Genomic DNA, 21,288 nt, shown 5'->3' on the forward strand with positions numbered 1-21,288 from the left:
AAATGTGTTCTGCATTTTGACTTTGGTACTTTGTATAACTAAAAATAAAAGAATAAACGATTATAAAAATATATGACGCACCAAATGTTCGACTCGGTGTATTTGTTAAATTATAACCGGGAGTTTTTTATTCCAACTGGGACACTGGTGAACGTCACTATGCTCACTTTAGGCCTGAGTAAAATCATACTGTCAAAACGTGGGCAATTCAGTTACTGTCTACAGATTACATTCCTAAATCGCCTATTCAGAACAATACCTGTCCTCTTTATTAGACCTAAAACTAGATAATGCAATCTGAATATCCTACTGGAATACTCAGTGTTTGGTGGTAGTCTGTCTCAAAAACTCATAGAACATGTTAGATGATAAATTTATGTATTTATTTATGTATGCACATACTGTTATTTGAACTATTATCTTAACATTACAAATGAAAAAAAGAAACAAAACGTTCAGGTGGTTTCATGATTTTCAATTAACAATGCACTCCATTTTATATGGCCAAACAAAACAATTAGAAAGCATCACCATATACAGCAAAACTTTATGAGATTGAATATTTACAGATAAGCATTAATTACTGCCAGTGTACCATCCAATATGCAGTTTTCCTACACTATATTGTCGGAGCTTTACAGTGGGACATGTTAATAACAATTGCATCAAAATTTCTCATGTGATTTGTCTCTGACTGGGTACTGGACTCTTGACTCATTTCTGAAAGTGCTTTGAGTCCAACTCACTTCAAGTCACTGAGCCCAGACTCTTGAACTGGGACACTGAGACTTCCCTCGAGGTTTGCTGGCTTCATTACAGCACCGGTGAAGTCTTCTTTTTTGAACATTTCTTGCAGGGTGGGCCTTGAATTCCAGCCTTGGTTTTTGGCAAACTTGTAAACACATCCGAAGAGATCAGGAAATACCAACATCAGATCAATGTTGGCTGCATCCTTACGACTGCAAACAGAGAAAGAAAATTATTCCCAAGTAATGGACACTCAATTCACCAATCCCTGAGAATGGTTTGGACGGCAGTTCCAAAGAGGAGGTCCTGTGATGCCAAAGTCTCCTTTGGTCTTTAGAACGACTAGAAGTCCCCTGTCCAGGAATCTAATGTTGCACTTTGGCTCATGGGGGGTTATGAGGTCAGAGATATAACTGGGGGTCAAACCTACCTGTGCTTTGAAAGTTACCAGCACAATCTTAAGTCAGTTCTGAAACCACTGATGTGATGCCAGAAAGGGGGTGATGTCATTTCCTCTGTTAGCATCAGTTAAAATCCTACCTGCTGCATTCTGTACAAGTTGGAGAGACTTTTGATTTACACAGGAATAAAGAGAGTTGCAGCAGCCCAGGGGAAGAGACTGAGAGGAAATTACAGTGTGAATGACTTTCTCCAGATTTCTGAATGATAAAAATAGCTTAATTTTGGAGATGATTCTTAACTGGATGAAACAAGGCTGCACAACTCACTTTCCCAGAACATCAAAGGTATGGTCAGCATCAAAGATGACTCCTATACCTTTCTGGCTGTTGGATTTATATTAGCTGATAGAGTGCCAAGTTCATTTTGAGTCAGATTTATGGTATTATATGATGGGTGCCAATAGTGCTGTTTCTGAATTGTCTTCATTTAGTTGTGTTAAAATGACATGCAACACTTTATGTCAGCAAGGCTTTAGGAGTGGCTAGGCTATTTGAACTTCTGGATTTTGGGGCAGGTACAGCAGCATATTATCAGCATAACAGTGAAAGGTGATATTGTCTATGGATGATGTATGCATCATTTACTGCATTAATCAATCAATCTCTGTGGGCAACCTCTGTGCTGCATTGTTCTTAAACCAGACTGTAATGTCTCAAAGATGTGATTTTTATTGATGTCAAAAGAATGGACCACCTTTCTTTAAAAAAAAAAAAGTATAATTTATAGTTTCAGAATTTACAAATATAACAAGGATGTCTTTCCTGTGACATTTTAAGGTTCTGTATCATTTAAACTCAGACTAACTTACTAGTGCTCACGGAGGATGCGTATGAAGCGCAGTAATCCCAGTGTGTTGTCAGGGTAGCTCTTCTTCTTGCCATCCATCTTCTCAACCAATTCTGGTGGGAACTGGAATACCAACAAAATTGATGATAAAGTGGCTTTCGGGCCTACAGATGGATATGCAACAACAGTTATGTCTCAGTTACCTTGTTTTTCCACTGATTGAAGGATCCATCCCCAGTATATTGGTTCAATTCCTGAATTAGTTTCTCGTCAGCTTTTCGACAGTTCTCCACCTCCTCCTCATTACCAATCCTTCTCAAGTATTCTACTCTCCTGAAAGAGAGTGGTACTTTGCATAATTTACAAAAGTACATCATTTAAAACCAGTCAGTTGAATAAAAGTACCTTTATGGTTACATCATACTGATAACAAATGGTGTGGTTGCTGTTGAGCCATGGAAATAAGTTGATAAGTAGATGTCAGTGAATGAAGAAACATTTGAGCAGTGAAAAATGCTTAAAGCATGACTAATCAACGTGGATCCTATTTTCCATCATACCGATCAAGTCTGACTAATCTCGCTTCACTATAAGCTACTAATATCTCACTTGTCAGGGTGCGCAGCTTTCCAATACAGTCATATAAGGCCGATGGATACTCAAAAATTCAATCCCAAAAGCACCCAAAACATGTCTTTTTCAACATATTGACGCTTACTCTGTAATGAAACATATAGTAATTAGTAAACGTATTTAATTATAAGTGTATCTATGTATGTATCTATGTACCTGACAACTTTCACTATTTATTTTACACTAGCAGCGCTTTTAGACAAGCAGCCACAGCCAGCTGGCAAACAGTAAACAAGGAAGTGCTAAAACAAAGGCCAAGGTAGCATCAAAACTGTACGAGAAAGGCAGGACTTTTAATTTTCAGTTACATCCTTTTACCAACATGTTTCATTACAAAGTGAGCATCAATATGCTGAAAAAGACAAGCATGGGGCTGATTTTTGGAGTGTATCCAGTATATGACTATACTGGAGAGTCACACACCTTGGCAAACAAGGTCCTTTAAGTCCTTCTACATTACCTCACCTGTCATTTTTCCAGAAGAAGGGATGAGCCAAACATTCCTCCACTGTAGGTCTCTTCTTTGGTTCTCCATTGATCATGCCCTCAATGAGATCCTTTGCAACCACATCTTGAACATGTTCCAGACTGTAGTTCCCTTCCTCAATGTTGTACTCACATTTACGGCCTTTTCCAAATGGATGGTGTCCTCCAGAGAGGATGTAATAGATCAACATCCCTGCCACCTTAAGAATTAGCAAATTTTAGTAATTACAGAATGATTTTTCACCCAGTCATCAATTAAATTGTGATAACAGAAAAAAACGAACCTGTATATCAGTGCTCGACTTGTATGGTATATCAGCATCTTCTTCCAAAGTCTCTTTGGCCATCCAGCATTTGGTTCCTGCACTTCTTGTGTGTAAAGTTGTTTTTCCTTCAGGTAATCGTCGGCTTATGCCAAAATCTGATAATCTTGCCCTCCTATTAACATCTGCAGGACAAATGGTGTAGACAGTAAATTATGTTATATATTGATCAAAATTAATTCCAATATCGGTGTATACTTTTAAAATTTCAGATAGTGAACTACATGTTTACTAATTTCTTACCAATCAAGACATTCTGGGGTTTGAGATCCCGGTGGAGAATCTGAGGATTTTGACGATGAAGCACACTTAAACTATGGAGAACCTGATGCACAAGTTCTCTCCTCATTTCAGAGAGACTGTCTTCTGGAAATTCACGTCTGATATATTCTTCCAGGGTGTATTCACATAGCTGAAGAATAAGGTAGCCAAAGTTCTCATCCTCTGTAAAGTCAACGTATCGTACAATGGACGTATCGTCAAGCTCTGGAAGCCGTAAAAATCCTTCCTCATTCTTCAGCACCTGATAGCTGAATTTAGACATTCTCTTAACTGCGACTTCAGTGCCGTCACTTATTTTCAAACCCAAGAAGACTTCAGTTCCATCACTTCCCTTTGCTATGCGGAATTCCGCATCTTTCACATACATGATGCTTCCAACTCTGGTTACTTTACTTTCATCAGTGTTAGCAAGCTTCTCTAATTTTTCGCTCCATCTCTCGCTGACTTTATGCCATTTCTGTGGTTTTGGTACCAGTGTTGGGGAGGAATGGCTTAACATTTGAACTTTGAACAGAATCCGCAACAGATCCTGATGACACTTTACTGGTTGGTGTAGACTCTTCACATACTGAGTTTTGTTTGTTGAAATGATTATGCAATCTTCTTATCATTTCTTTCAGGTTGTCATTCATTTGCATATCCGCAGATGTCAGTATAACCTCAGGCACTGAAGTTATTTCCATTGATGTAAAGATGTCAGCTACATGTTCAAATGAAAGCAAGTTTGCAAGTATGCCATATGTGTAGACTCTCACATCAGAGCGGTGTTCATTCTTAACAAAAGGAGCAACTGCTGTGCATAATTTCTCAAGGAAAATTTGATTCCAGCCATTTTCAACTTTTGTTTTCTGTGTAATCACATAGAGTGCTCCCAGAATTGCTTCCGGTATATCAGGAATCTGTCTTGAGGAAAGTCTTTCCAGCAGTTGGGGGATCATATCCAGTGATATCTCATTTGGTATCTCTCTCATTGTGCAGAAAACTGCATGTAGACTTTGAACAACTGAAGATGTGAAATTTTCCTCTGGAATGTTTGGAAAGCGTTTGACTGCACCCGCAATGTAGGTGTTCAGATTTCCTGTGTCCTTCAGCCATATGATACTTCTCTGATGGTATTCTTCAGCATTTGGCCCAGTAACAGTAAAGAGTACTTCACTCATGGTCAAATGGGTCTGAGGATCCTCCTGCAGCATGTGACTGTCAAACATTTTGAAAACTTCTTGTGGTGTTTTCTCTTGCACAGCAATTTCCAGATCGACAAAATGTTTTATTTTGGAGCAGAATTCGTTACCTTTTGATGCAAGGTTATGTATCACTTTGGATATTTTTTTATTGGTTTCAAGATCTTGTAGCATAAGGAATAGTGTTACCTCTGCACCAGCACAGATTAGCTCTTTCATGATATCGCCTCTGTCATGGATGGCAGCAGTTTGCAGTGGTGTCCACATCTGTAGGAGGTCCACTCCATTTGGATTAGCTTTCGCTTCAAGCAATTTCCCCACAAAAACAATTGGAGCTTTGGATAATGAGGCATAATGCAAAGGTGTCCGCTTATTATTGGAAACCTGGTTTGGGTCTGCACCCTGACGTAGCAGGAAATCACAAATATCCTCCTTGTGATTCACAACAGCAGCAATCAAAGGGGAAATGTCATCATTCACCTCTTTGCATGGGTAAAGTCCATTAATGTCAGTGTCCTTTAATGATTTCTTGAGCTTTTTGAGTTTGTTGTCAATTATACACTGTATTATAGGATGTGTTTCTCTTGGGATGACTGTAGTCACTTGAAACTGTGTGAAGAAATCCATTTCTTCATTTCAGAATACCTGTGGGGTGACAAAATTATGAAGTCAGTGTAACATCTGGTATATTTTTAAACTTTAAACTAGCTCAGTTATGCAGCTATTGACAGAGTTTTGCTACTGTGGCCGCTATTGATAGATGATTTTGATTATCATTATTCACTTGATTATTGGTATTCATTATATGCTAATTTATCATTATTTACTCATTGTTTCAATTACATTTACTTCAACGGTAGAGAAGAAATTATGCTATTCATTTTCTGTGATCAAACAGCAACAGGATGTCTACTGAAGTTTACCTCAGCGTAACTGAAAGTCTATTTGAACTTTAGCTGAAATGGAATCTCTAGGAATCTCAGGTAGGTGATGAGTAGAGCTATAGATGCTGTAACTCAGATTTAAGATATTATATATACTCTGTCACTCTTGTGTTTGAGACTTTATTCTTTAATAAAGATTTGGTTTTAGGCCTATCACTATGTTTCTGACACCTCTCTAGAATTAACATACGCTGGCTGCAAGAATAACCTGGTAACATTGCCAGTGTGAAATACCGCTGGCATGTAGTAGCTCTGGCTAATGTAGCATTGAGATATTTATGATCAGTGGCGTTGATTTAACAAACCTTAAGGTATGGAAAATTCCCAGCATTTAATATAATTTCCCAACATAACTTCCAAACCTGCTTCTATTGACTACATTATGGGTGCAAGTGATATTATTTGGTCAGTGTGCTAAATTATTAGATGTAGATCACCAAACACACACTGTTCAGTGTGAATACTAGTCCTAAATGCTTCCCTGATGTGATTATTTTTTAAAGATGGCTTCCAAATATACTTCTCCAAGGTAATCATGTTAGCTCTATTAGAGTGACTTGAGCAAAACTGAAATCATTTTACTTTAAAATACATCCATATTCTGCGCTGACTTTGTGTTTGCTAAAACTTAACTACTCCCTATAGCCTTTGATTGGTTCTAAAAAATGAAATAATACAACTGAAACTAATGAAAAATGAAATTACTGAGGGTGAGGTTTAAAAAAAAAAAATGTAATTTATCTTTTTAAATGCATTGGGAAATTGACCAGTATAAAGGCACAAATGTAATCATTATTTATCAGATTTAAATAATCCTATTACATTATAAATGTATTAGACAGCGTATTACAACTCTCATGCAGAATAATAAAAAATACATGACTAGAAGAGTCACACAGTTTGCTCTCTATACATATCAAGAGATAAACAAGAGACTCTAAAATCCCTGGAGGGGAATTAAACATCATCACTGGAAATGAAGCAGTATTATGAAGTCAATTTATTTTAAGAGAGATGTAAAAAAAAAAAAAAAAAGGGGGGGGGGGGGGGGATTAAACTTTGTGTCAAGGTATACTGTCCACTTTGAGAATGAATTATACCTGTTTTTCAAAAATCGGCACATACCTAGAAGGTGTTAAACAAATGACAGCTCTTTGACCTGCTGGTTAAGTCTTATTTTCTGGTTATTCTAGCAGTTTAACGCATCTGATGTCAAGCAGATCAGGGCGGCCTTTCCGCCTGAGCAACCTCTAAAGTCCTAAGGTGCCACAGTCAACAAACTAATGACAATGTCATCCATATCACCGAAAGACCAATAACACTGGATGAAATTAAACAGCTGTCATGTTGGCCTCTGTAAAACGCACCTCTCTACAGCACACATCAACATTTCCGCTCTGTATGATAATTATCACAGAATTCTGAGATAATTATCTCAGAATTACAACATCTTTGCTCATAATTAGGAGATCTTTAATTATGAGATAATTATCTCATTAGCCTAATTCGTAAAAAACTGTTTTTTTTTCTTCAGGTGAATGCAATACGTTTCCGTATGAAACAATAGCTTATAGGCCTATATGTAAGGTCTTGAAAAGATTGTAGGCTACACATAAACTGTTGAACGAAATGATATTATTTCATTAAAGCAAGTTTTACCATAAACAGACATCTCAACCACATGGTAGCCTACACTTCTAAAGTAAACAAAGATAAATATTGGAGGTTGGTATTTCCCTTAGCTCTTTACAGAAATGAGTGGAAATATGGTGGTGTAAAAATATCAGGGTAAGATTACATAGCCTACTTACAAGCATTTAGGAGATGGAGGCAAAGAGTGTAAATTACTTTGTCTTTACACAACCGGCGGAGGGTGTCTGGTTTCTAAAGAATGAAAACTGGCCGACGCAGTGGCAGATGTGGGGTGTGGGGTGTGGAGTGTTGCAATATAGTTTCCGCTGGTAAGCAAGAGGCGTTTCAAAGGCAAAACATTTCGAGGCAAAACATAATTCACATTCTCACAGTTTATTTTCCAAGGGGGGCATTTTAAACTCCATATAATATTGCGGGAGGCATGTCACCCCCGGCCCACATGCTTAGGCCTACTACTGCTAGTGCCTGCTACATTGGTATAAAACTGTCTCAGATGTTGTTTGAGCATCTCATTTGGAACAATGTCTGCATGTCGAGAGGAAAGAGTGGGAGGCGGGGTCGCCAGGTCAGGCAAACCATCCCAGAATATCCCTGCCTTATTTTTTTTTATTTAGACTTAGAGTTTGAGTCATAAACAAAGTAAAAGAGAGAGAGAGGAGATAAATCAGCATTTGTCTTTAAGTCTCTCAAGTAGCAAAATGCAGGAAGAAAACTGATGTGGTTTCTAGTGTGTAGCCTCTCTCTCTCTCTCTCTCTCTCTCTCTCACACGCACACACACACACACACACACACACACACACACACACACACACACACCAAGTTCCCCTCTCAGTTAACTGTCAGTTCTTTGTAAAATATGTGACTCATTGAATGTTGAACAAACAGGGTGTGCCATCTGTCAGTACTGTCAAGACATTTGAATTTTGCCTGTAATTGATAGGCAGAAAATCATGTTCTAGCAGTTTAAAGAGAAAGATCAGTAATGTTCACATATTTCTTATTGTAAGCTATGGTGGGGGATGTCACTTCCCTGAACCGACAGGCAGCATTATGGTTTCTCAGTTTAACATGTTAATATGCTCCATAAACAAGTTAGTTTAACATGTTAATATGCTCTATAAACAAGACAGTTTAACATGTTAATATGCTCCATAAACAAGTTAGTTTAACATGTTAATATGCTCTATAAACAAGACAGTTTAACATGTTAATATGCTCCATAAACAAGTTAGTTTAACATGTTAATATGCTCTATAAACAAGACAGTTTAACATGTTAATATGATACATAAACTTATAGAACTTATAGCCAAAACTCAAGTAATAGCTCAAATCCTTCAAATCTAATATATGTGTGTACCAAACATACTGCCCTTTCTGTTACTGTCCCTAATGTTAAATTCAAGATGGCACTCTTTAATGTTATGTCTCTCACAAATAAGACCTTTTTTATTCAGGATTTTATCACTGATTGCAGCCTGCACTTTCTATTTTTAACTGAAACCTGGTTGTCTCCCGAAAACTCTGCTAGCCTAATTGAAGTATCTCCCCCTGGTTTCAATTGTATACAGTCTCCAAGACCAGATAGACGGGGTGTGGGGTCGCTGCTATTTTCCAAATGTTTTTAATTGTTTTAAGGTAGATCTAGGCATTTTTTCCTCATTTGAATATCTTGCTATGGAAATGCGCAAGCCAAATGACACCGCAGTATTCATTTTAACAGTCTATCATCCTCCTAAGAACAACACAAACTTTCTAGCCGAGTTGTCTGAATTCTTGTCCCTTGTCTGTACCAGGTTTGACAATTCAATTATAGTTGGAGACTTCAATTTACATGTAGATCAATATGAAGATTCAAAGGCTATAGAGTTTCTGAATCTTTTAGACTCTTTTGATTTTATTCAACACATGAAGGAACCTACTCACAAATTTGGCCATACTCTCGATCTAGTACTGGCCAAAGGAATTGACACTGACATTTCTGCTGTCATCGATATGACCGTCTCTGGTCATTTCTGTGTCCTGTTCGAAGCAACTATATCCACTACAAAGAAAGAAACAAATCATATTGCTAAGAAGCGCCATCTTGATGCCTATGCAATCGCCAAGTTCTCTGACATTGTGAATCAGCCTGACATGTCTCTCCCTTCTAGCAACTCCATACATGATTTTGTCACTAATTTTAATTTTAAGCTTTCTGATGCACTTGATACTGTCGCGCCTGTAAGGGAGAAGAAACTGTCAAGGAAACGACATATGCCCTGGAGAACCAGGTCCATTTGTGAATTGAAAATAGAATGCAGAAAAGCAGAGCGTTTATGGAGAAAACACAAACTCACAGTTCACTGACATCTATAAAGACCTCACTGTTAGATACAATAAAGCAGTGCGTGTAGAGAGACAAACTCATTTCTCAAATATTATTGCAACAAACTCAGGAAACTAGGAAACTATAGATAGCCTGTTAAACCCATGCACAGCTTCAGACATAGTTGATCAGGCCTCCCCCTACAGATGTGAGGAGTTTGCCCATTTTTTCAAAGAGAAGATCAGAAATATTTGGTGCAACATTCAACATAACACTAAAACCTCCTCAACTGGTAATAAACTACCTCATCAAACCACCTCTCCACCACATCTAATGATTAGTTTTGACCCAGTAAACGAGGTTGCCCTACGCAAAATTGTTTTAGGTATGAAACCCACCACTTGTTCTCTAGATCCTATTCCATCCACCCTTTTCAAGAACACCTATGACAAACTGTTCCCATCTGTGCTCCAGATTGTCAACTCCTCGCTAGAATGTGATATTTTCCCAACTCCTTTTAAGACTGCTATAGTTAGACCTGTACTAAAGAAACCAAACCTGGACTCTGTTGCTCATAGTAATTACCGCCCCATCTCTAATCTACCCTTTTTGAGTAAAGTCCTGGAGAAAGTGGTTTTCAATCAGTTACATAAACATCTTTCTGAAAATGACATTTTAGAGACATTTCAATCCGGCTTCAGGGCAAACCACAGCACTGAGACAGCCCTCGTTAAAGTCCTAGATGATCTTAGATTAAATGCAGATGCTGGCTCTGTATCAGTTCTTGTCCTCCTAGACCTGAGCGCCGCATTCGACACTATTGACCACAACATTTTATTAGATCGTCTCAAGAAACGGGTTGGTCTCTCTGGCACAGCTATTAAATGGTTTCACTCTTATGTCACTGGACGAAGATTTTATGTAAAAACTGGAGAACATGTCTCTAAACCAGTTGATGTTGATTATGGTGTGGCCCAAGGAAGCGTCTTAGGACCTGTGTTATTTTCACTGTACAATGCTTCCACTAGGAACCATCATCCGGCAGCACGGTGTGAATTTTCACACCTATGCTGATGATACACAGCTGTATGTGTCTGTGAGGCCAGATGACCCTGATATCCTCACTAGTCTGGTTGACTGTGTCTCAGCCATTAACGAATGGATGAGTAACAACTTTTTAAAGCTAAACGAAGGGAAGACAGACATTCTTTTAGTTGGTCCTGAATCAAAAACGGATTTTATTCAAGCCAACTGGGAAAACTGGCCATACAAACAAAAACAGAAGTGAAAAACCTGGGTGCTATTTTAGTCTCAGATCTTAATTTTAAAGCTCATTTTAATTCCTTGACTAGAACTGCCTTTTTCCACTTGAGAAACAGCCAAGGTGAGACCCCTTTTAAGACAGCAGGATGCCGAAAATCTTGTGCATGCTTTTGTTTCCAGCCGCCTTGATTACTGCAATGCTCTATATACTGGTCTCCCAAAGGCAGCAATTACTAGAGTACAAACTATACAAAACACTGCTGCCAGGGTCTTAACTAAGACCAAAAAAAGCGATCACATAACTCCTGTATTACGTGATCTGCACTGGCCCATATCTTTTAGAATAGATTTTAAAATACTTCTTGTAGTCTTTAAGGCACTAAATGGTTTAGCACCTTCTTATATTTCACACAGTTTATCGTTCTATGTCCCTACATAAGCCCTCAGGTCCTCAGATGCCTGTCTCTTAAACATTCCCAAGGTCAGCAAGAAAATTGGAGAGGCTGCTTTCTCCCACTATGCCCCGAAACTGTGGAATAGCTTACCTTTAGGTATTACAGTGGCAAACTCACTCCATATTTTTAAACAAAAATTGAAAACATACTTGTTTACCTTAGCTTACAAATAGTAATACTGCCTACTTTTGCTTTGCCAATTTTATTGTTTCTTTGATGTGATTTCTCTGTACATCCTGTTCTCACTCCCCATTCTCCCTGTTTTTTTGTTTTTTTGTTTTTTTTTCTTCAATACATTGACTGGATACTATGTCACTTTTATCTGTTTTCTTTTGCCATCCTGTAAAGCACTTTGAGCTACAGTCCTTGTATGAAAGGCGCTCTATAAATAAAATTCATTATCATTATCATTATCATTATCATAAACAAGTCAGTTTAACATGTTAATATGCTACATAAACAAGTCAGTTTAACATGTTAATATGCTACATAAACAAGTCAGTTTAACATGTTAATATGCTACATAAACAAGTCAGTTTAACATGTTAATATGCTACATAAACAAGTCAGTTTAACATGTTAATATGCAACATAAACACATCTCTGCTTTGGTTAGGATAGAGCATTTTCTCTTCCTATAAGAGAAGCTTTTTACACAGTTAGGCTTTTGTGCCCTCTAACCCATCTCTGAATTTTTCTTACACTGACTTGGAAATCCAGTCCCAACTTCATCAAGGTAATCATGTTAGACCTTTTAGAGAAAGTTACTGACCTCTGCTGGTCATGTGAAAACCATCTAGGTACATTGGTGTGTATGTATTATAACTCAGACAACTGAGATTTTATGAGCAAATAATCACCATGAGCTCCTTAATAAGTTTGGTTAGTATTCAATCTGATATGATTAGTGTTGCATGTGAGATGCAGTCTGCAAAACTGTTTGTGCTGACAAAAGACATGCAGGTCAGGTCAAATGAAGACTCTAAACTGCCCCCGTGTATGTATATGATGTGTATGTATATATGATGTAGTATGTACAGTATATAACATGTACTGTATATGATGCGTAAAGCCCTTTGAGACATGCTTGTGATAAAGGGCTATATAAATAAACAAGACTAGACTAAACAAGACTAGATATTCACTGAAACCTAAACTAATGTATTTTAGGCTGGCTAAAACTAATTTCCTATCTTCCCTTCTCTTTGTAAAGAAAGTCAAACATTTCTCACATTCTGAGTTTTCAAAATAATTGCAGCATTTACAGCTCCAATGGCACTTAACAGAATTCTAGGATGTTCAGTAATAAGATGAGAAATGTACTTTTCTCCTATAACTATGTCATATTAAAATCTGTCATCTAACCATTCATACGTAAAAAAAAAAAAAATAAGACATGAAGCTTACTCTCCCATTTTCATTCATTCATTCAGCTTTTCTCACAATATATACATAACACTGAATAATGTTTTCATTCTAAATAGTTGTCCCCCACCAAAGGGGGGACTATGGATCGGTCTCCGTCCGTTAGTTCGTTCGTTAGTTAGTCACACTGTAACGTTGACTTTGTGCCGCTAGGGGGCAGCACTGACAATGAATGGGGACTCAGTGGTAAAGCAATACAGTTAAAGACATCAGACTGGGTTGATGTGTTGAAGTGAGAGTCAATGGAGAATTTCTGGACAAACCTCTAACCACAAGACACTGTAGTTATTGTACAGTTGTTGGACTGTTGTACTGTTAATGCACTCAGCACTGCACTACCACTGTGCCGTCAGTGTTGACTACTTATATCATATTACCACTTATCTACTGTGCAATACCATATATCACTTATCATTTAGCATTCATATTATTCATAACACTCACACTCCTGGTGTTGTCCGGACACATAGCCAGAATAAGACCTGAAGTACAGCGAGCTTGTCTTCAAAATTAAAGCGCAAAGTTTGTCATGTTTGAAAAAAGAGAAAGTATTGGTGTGAAAAGTAACAAATCCTTACGTTATACTGTGAAAATGATATTTAGGAAAGCAAGACATACATTTTGATTCACAACAGATTCCCTCTTAAATGTGTTACACATTACATTCTTAAATTGCCTATTCAGAACAACACCCTTCCTCTTTATTAGGCCTAAAACTAGAGAATTTGTCTCAAAAACTCATAGAACATGTTAGATGATAAATTTATGTATTTATTCATGTATGCACACACTGTTATTTGAAGTGCACTATTATTTTAACATGGACTATTACAAATGAAAAAAGTTTGAAAAAATTTAGTTTCTTAGGGTTAGGGTTAGGGATTCATGATTTTCAATAAGCAATGCATTACATTGTATATGGCCTACAGACTGACCAGTCATATATGATTAAAAATACTGTTGTATAAAAACATGACTAATACAGTAACACATATTACAGATAATCTCTTACTACAGCAAAATGGATTACTGCAGTTTCCTTACAGGACATGAATTAAACATCTTAAATCATATCTTAAATCACACTGTTTTCACAGTGGCACTTTCACAAGAGCAGTTAGAGATATTTCTAATTCAGGCCCGTAGATGGTGCTACAGGCCAAACAAAACAATTAGAAAGCGTCACCATATATATGCAAAACTTTATGAGATTGAATATTTACAGATAAGCATTAATTACTGCCAGTGTACCATCCAATATGCAGTTTTCCTGCACTATGTTGTTGGAGTCTTACAGTGTGAACAGTGGGACATGTTAATAACAATTCCATCAAAATTTCTCATGTGATTTGTCTCTGACTGGGTACTGGACTCTTGACTAATTTCTGAAAGTGCTTTGAGTCCACCTCACTTCAAGTCACTGAGTCCAGACTCTTGAACTGGGACACTGAGGCTTCCCTCAAGGTTTGCTGGCTTCATTACAGCACCGGTGATGTCTTCTTTTTTGAACATTTTTTTCAGGGTGGGCCTTGAATTCCAGCCTTGTTTTTTGGCAAACGTGTAAACACATCTGAAGAGATCAGGAAATACCAACATCAGATCAATGTTGGCTGCATCCTCAGCACTGCAAACAGAGAAATAAATTATTATTCCCAAGTAATGAACATTCAATTCACCAATCCCTGACAGTAGTCTACTTTGTGGATGACCCCAGTTGATTGGTTACCTTGTGTCTTGTCCTACAGTATTTGCTGCATAAGTCTCTGTTCTGACTTTTGTTTGTGGTGTAAGTTATCTGGTAACTATTGCTAAACCAATTAATAATAATAATAATACTAATACCACTACTACAAGTTTACACAAGGTGGGTGTGATATGGACTCTTGTTAGGGTAAGGGGTGGAGGAAGTGTAAGGTTATAGCAACAAACCAATAAAGTGGAGCAACAGTGGAAAGAAAAACATTAAATAAATGCGCAGTGATTTAAAAGATGACACCAATTCCGCCTGCCTGAGCTCCTCCAGGAGACCGCTCCAAAGAGGAGGTCCGGACAAAGGCCTGGTCTACTTTGGTCTAGATTAACGACTAGAAGTCCCCTGTCCAGGGATCTAATATTGCACTTTGACTCATAAGGGGATACAAGGTCAGAGATATAACTTGGGGTAAAACCTATCTGTGCTTTAATAGTGATTAGCAAATAGAGATGGAAATACAGTTTGACTTGGTGGTATGGTTCTACTCTTGGGGATGCTTCCTGCTGCAGTAATACAGTATAACAGCATAGTAATACATAGCATGATAAGTAAGATGCAGGGAACATTGCAAATAACCCCCATGGGAATGAACTTAGAAATAAAGACCCTCCAGGGAGCATACAAACAGAGCAGAACCACAGTAGGTGGAGGCTGGGGTGGAGGAGGCTCTTGCAAATAGCAGCAGCCGTAACAGCGGGTGTGAAATACTGCTCTTTCTGAACTGTCTTGTGAAAAAGTTTGAGACATGCAACACTTTATGTCAGCAAGGCTTTAAAAGTTGCATGGCTATCTGAATTTCTAGATTTCAGGGTATAGCTGCGTATTACCAGCATAGCAATAGAAACCGATATTGTCTATGGATAATGTATGAATCATTTGCTGCATTAATGAGGGCAACCTCTGTGCTGTGCATTGTTCTTAAACCAGATTGAAATGTCTCAGATATATGTCAAAAGAATGGACCAAAAAAGAAAAAAGTATAATTTCAGAATTTACAAATGAATAAGGATGGCTGTCCTGTGACATTTGAAGGTCCTGTATCATTTTAACCTCAGTCTAACTTACTAGTGCTCATGGAGGTTGCGTATGAAGCGCAGTAATCCCAGTGTGTTGTCAGGGTAGCTCTTCTTCGTCTTCTTGCCATCCATCTTCTGGACCAACTCTGGAGGCAACTGGAAAACCAACAAAATTACTGATAAAGTGGCTTCCACAGAAATAGAAGTGCAGCAACAGTTACGTCGCAGTTACCTTGTTTTTCCACTGACTGAAGAATCCATTTTGGTCCAGTTCACAGATTAGTGTCTGGTCAGCTTCTTCATATTTTGCCACCTCCGCCTGATTACCAATCTTTCTCAAGTATTCTACTCTCCTGAAACAGAGTTGTACTTTAGGCTACATGATTTACAGAACGAACATAACGTAAAACAAATCGGTGGAATTTTGTCATATCATATTGATCAAAAAATGGTGTTGTAAATAAGCCATGGAAATATGTATACGAAAACAATGAAAGAACAGCCAAGGTAGCATCAAAACTGCATGAAAAAGGCTTGACTTTAAATAATTTTCATTTACATGTCTCATTACAGAGTGAGCAATCGATGTGTTGAACAGACATGCTTTGGGTAGTTTTGGAGGTTATTTTTCAAGTGTCCACTGGCCCTACAGAACTGCATTGAACAGCCATGTATGCTAGCAAGCAGGATATAATAGTGAAGCAAATTACAGGACTTTGGTCAGAATCAATTGGTGTGATGGAAAATATGCTTCTATCTCACCTTTCATTGGACCAGAAGAAGGGATGAGCCAAACATTCCTCCACAGTAGGTCTCTTCTTTGGTTCTCCATTGATCATGTCCTCAATGAGATCCTTTGCAACCACATCTTGAACATGTTCCAGACTGTAGTTCTCTTCATCAATGTTGTACTCACATTTATAGGATTTGCCAAATGGATGGTGTCCTCCAGAGAGGATGTAATAGATCAACATCCCTGCCACCTTAAGAATTGGCATAACAATTTAGTAATTACAGAATGATTTTTTACCCAGTCATCAATTAAATGGCTCCAACAGAAAAAAAAAACTAACCTGTATATCAGTGCTCGACTTGTATGGTATATCAGCATCTTCTGTCAAAGTCTCTTTGGCCATCCAGCATCTCGTTCCTGCACTTCTTGTGTGTAAAGTTGTTTGTCCTTCAGGTAATCGTCGGCTTATGCCAAAATCTGATAATCTTGCCCTCCTCTTAACATCTGCAGGACAAATGGCATAGACAGTAAATTATGTTATACATTGACCAAAATTAATTCCAATATTGGTGTATACTTTTAAAATTTCAGACAGTGAATTGCATGTTTACTAATTTCTTACCAATCAAGACATTCTGGGGTTTGAGATCCCGGTGGAGAATCTGAGGATTTTGACGATGAAGCACACTTAAACTATGGAGAACCTGATGCACAAGTTCTCTCCACATTTCAGAGAGACTGTCTTTTGGAAATTCACGGCTGATATATTCTTCCAGGGTGTATTCACATAGCTGAAGAATAAGGTAACCAAAGTTCTCATCCTCTGTAAAGTCAATGTATCGTACAATGGATGAATCATCAAGCTCTGGAAGCCGTAAAAATCCTTCCTCATTCTTCAGCACCTGATAGCTGAATTTAGACATTCTCTTAACTGCGACTTCAGTGCCGTCACTTCTCAGCCCCAAGAAGACTTCAGTTCCATCACTTCCCTTTGCTATGTGGAATTCCGCATCTTTCACATACATGATGCTTCCAACTCTGGTTACTTTACTTTCATCAGTGTTAACAAGCTTCTCTAATTTTTCGCTCCACCTCTCACTGATTTTATGCCATTTCTGTGGTTTTGGTGATGGACCAGTGTTGGGGAGGAATGGCTTAACATTTGAACTTTGAACAGAATCCGAAACATGAACTGCTGTTGGGACACTTGCAGCAGAGCAAACTTCATCATTTGGCTCCTCTGGCTTTTTTGGCTTTTTCGTCTTTTTCTTCTTCTTTTTCTTGGATCCCGGTAACGCTTTACTGGTTGGTGTAGAATCTTCACATTCTGAGTTTGGTTTGTTTAAATTAATTTGCAATCCTCTAATGATTTCTTTCAGGCTGTTATTACTTTGCATATCTACAGATGCAAGTATATCCTCAGGCACTGAAGTTATTCCCTTTGATGTAAAGATGTCAGCTGCATGTTCAGATGAAAGCAAGTTTGCAAGTATGCCATATGTGTAGACTCTCACATCAGAGGTGTATTCTTTCTCCACAAAAGGAGCGATTGCTGTGCATAATTTCTCAAGGAAAATCTGATTCCATCCATTTTTGACTTCTGTTTTCTGTGTAATCACATAGATTGTTTCCAGAATAGCTTTCAGTACATCAGGACTTCGTCTTGAGGAAAGTCTCTCCAGGAGTTGGGGGATCATACCCAGTGATATCTCATTTGGTATCTCTCTCATTGTGCAGAAAACTGATTGTAGACTTTGAACAACTGAAGATGTGAAATTTTCCTCTGGAATGTTTGGAAAGCGTTTGACTGCATCCGCAATGTAGGAGTTCAGATTTCCTGTGTCCTTCAGCCATATGATACTTCTCTGACGGCATTGTTCGGCATTTGGCCCAGTAACAGTAAAGAGTACTTCACTTATGGTCAGATGGGTCTGAGGATCCTCCTGCAGCATGTGGCTGTCAAACATCTTGAAAACTTCTTGTGGTGTTTTCTCTCGTACAGCAATTTCCAGATCGACAAAATGTTTTATTTTGGAACAGAATGCATTACCTTTTAATGCAAGGTTATGTATCACTTTGGATATTTTTTTATTGGTTTCAAGATCTTGAGGTTGTAGCATAAGGAATAGTGTTACCTTTGCACCAGCACAGATTAGCTCTTTCATGATATCGTCTCTGTCATGGATGGCAGCAGTATGCAGTGGTGTCCACCTCTGTAGGATGGGATTATCCACTCCATTTGGATTAGCTTTTGCTTCAAGCAATTTCCCCACAAAAACAATTGGAGCTTTGGATAATGAGGCATAATGCAAAGGTGTCCACTTATTATTGGAAGCCTGGTTTGGGTCTGCACCCTGACGTAGCAAGAAATTACAAATATCCTCCTTGTGATTCACAACAGCAGCAATCAAAGGGGAAATGTCATCATTCACCTCTTTGCATGGGTAAAGTCCATTAATGTCATTGGCCTTTAATGATTTCTTGAGCTTATTGAGTTTGTTGTCAATTATACACTGTATTATAGGATGTGTTTCTCTTGGGATTGGGACTGTAGTCACTTGAAACTGTTGGAAGTATTCCATTTCATCACTTCAGAATAACTGTGGGGTGACAAAATTATGAGGTCAGTGTAACATTTGGTGCCTTTTGAAACTTTAAACTAGCCCAGTTATGCAGCTACTGACAGAAAGAGTTTTGCCACTGTGGCCGCTATTGATAGATGATTTTGATTACTTATCAATATCCATTTGTGAGGCTAACATGTCCAAAACTGTCCAAAGTCTGTCTTTGTATGGTTCTGCTTGAACATACTGGCAGGATGATATGGGCAAATAATAGTAGAAAAAAAACGTAATGAAGTAATATTCATGTGCATTAAAGGATAAGGCTGGTGTTTTTTTAATGCATTGCTTACCGTCAACAAATCCTATGAAAATAACAAAATCAACAATGCGTTTGCTCTACTCCCGTTACTTTCTGACTTCCCATGTACCGTTTTTAGCTGTCAACCCAGAAGTCATTGGCTCCAATTGTAAGCTAAAAACCTTGAAATACAGCTCACAAAGACATAGTTTCAATTTAAAAAATCACTAACTGTTACCATGAAAAGTCAGACTGTTGTAGTTATTACCAAATCGAATTCAAATGGGAACAAATTCTTCATTACGCCGGGGACTATTTTCGGTGCTACGGAACTACTTTCCTGAGATCGCAAATGTCTTTACAGCCGGCTTATTAAGTTGTTTGAGGAAAAAGTCGGCTGGCCTGGTGCATCGTGATGATGAAATATGTTGCCCAGAGCAACGGCATGGCTCTGTGACGTGTTTTTAATCGTTTTTTTAATACAATGGAGTTCTATGGCTGCTGGGACATGGCTTCATTGGGCACCGGCTACATGGACGAGACTTGTTGGCAAAACAAAATCATTGCTGATTTTGTTATTTTCACAGGATTTGTTGACGGTAAGCAATGCATTAAAAAACACCAGCCTTATCCTTTAATGAGATTCACTAAATCCTCACCTATGCCAAAGTCCCAGCATCTAATATAATTTCCCAACATAACTTCCAAGCCTTACATTCACTAATGTTTGTGATGCAATGATATTATTTGGTCAATGTGCTAAATTATTAGATGTAGCTAAGATCACCAAACACACAGTGCACAGTGAATACTGGTCCTAAATGCTTCCCTGATGTGACTTTCTGTCAATATTTGCTTTCTTTTTGCTCTACATTATAATCATAAAAACTGTAAAGGCAAATCTGGATTCACTTGATAAGGCATGCGAGGGCCACACCTTGCCCGACCCAATTGTTTTAAGACTTTGAACTTCCTCATTCAGACTGGCAACAGGAATTGGACTTTCAATGTTAAGAGCTGTGAAATGTCTAATAACAATATGATTACGAGGTACAATTACGAAATCCTGTGGTGGTAAACTAGATATTCACAAACAAAGTGTTTTTGAAGATATCAGAGACCAAATTGTTTTACTTAAGGGAATAAGCTGTTGACTCTGAATGTTGTTTGGGGTTGAGGTTACATGACATGAAAATAAAAGGGAACACTTTTTTAACAAAAACGTTACTTGCTGAAGTGAAAAACAAAAAACTATCCTGCACTAAATATTATTATGTGAGGACATGGGTTGCGGCACCACTTCAAACCATTTGGTAACTTTGTTATTAGCTGCTCAAGAGTGCTTCTTGAAAAACACGACTTCCATCGGTGTTGGGCAAACAGAATATTCTATGTGTCGTAATTGTTTCATACATTGGCTTCGAAACCCAGTCACAACTTATTAATTGAATATTCTTCATCAAGGTAACCATTTCAGCACTTTTAGAATGCTGTGAGGAAAACTGAAATAGTTTTAGAATACACTGATATTCTGTGTTGCTTCTGAATGCTAAAACTGAACTACTCTCTATATCCTTTGGTCGGTTATAAAAAAGTAAGTAATAAAACAGAAACTAATGAAAAATAAAATTACTGAGGTTAATTCTACTTACCATAAAATACAACAAGGATTTAAGATGAATTGCTGTAAATAAAGACAATTGAATTGATCTTTTTAAATACACTGGAAAATCAACCATGAAGGCACATGTCAGCATTGTTTATCATAAAATCAGGGCACAAGCTGGATTACAACTCTCCTGCAGAATAATAAAAACAAATACATGAGTCATACCCTTTGCTCTCTATACATGATCTCAAGAGTTATACAAGAGAAAAGTGAAGCAGTATTATGAAGTACCCTATACAACAAATTTATTTTCAGACAGATGTTAGAAGAATGTGGGAAATGAAACTTACAGTGTCGAAGTATATTG

General features: G+C 37.9%; 1 protein-coding gene across 4 annotated transcripts; it reads right to left on the reverse strand.

The window, feature by feature from the left end:
- Positions 1 to 509: 509 nt before the first annotated feature.
- Positions 510 to 21,288, reverse strand: LOC139919985 (uncharacterized). Of its 4 annotated transcripts, none has more exons than XM_078291610.1 (7): positions 21,272 to 21,288; positions 17,073 to 19,050; positions 16,791 to 16,954; positions 16,480 to 16,700; positions 2,199 to 2,328; positions 2,018 to 2,118; positions 510 to 959 (listed from the first exon to the last, which is right to left on the reverse strand). In XM_078291610.1, the coding sequence occupies exons 2-7, from the start codon at positions 19,030 to 19,032 to the stop codon at positions 743 to 745; spliced, it is 2,793 nt and encodes a 930-aa protein (XP_078147736.1). In that variant the 5' UTR covers positions 19,033 to 19,050; positions 21,272 to 21,288; the 3' UTR covers positions 510 to 742. The 4 variants fall into 4 exon arrangements, with proteins under 4 accessions (XP_078147736.1, XP_078147735.1, XP_071765984.1 ...); XM_078291609.1 differs by lacking the exon at positions 21,272 to 21,288 and adding an exon at positions 19,365 to 19,518; XM_078291611.1 differs by lacking the exons at positions 510 to 959; positions 2,018 to 2,118; positions 2,199 to 2,328; positions 21,272 to 21,288 and adding exons at positions 13,740 to 14,572; positions 15,767 to 15,873; positions 15,950 to 16,070; positions 19,365 to 19,522.

The sequence above is a fragment of the Centroberyx gerrardi genome, chromosome 23 (genome assembly GCF_048128805.1).
Source record: "Centroberyx gerrardi isolate f3 chromosome 23, fCenGer3.hap1.cur.20231027, whole genome shotgun sequence".
Lineage (NCBI taxonomy): Eukaryota > Metazoa > Chordata > Actinopteri > Beryciformes > Berycidae > Centroberyx > Centroberyx gerrardi.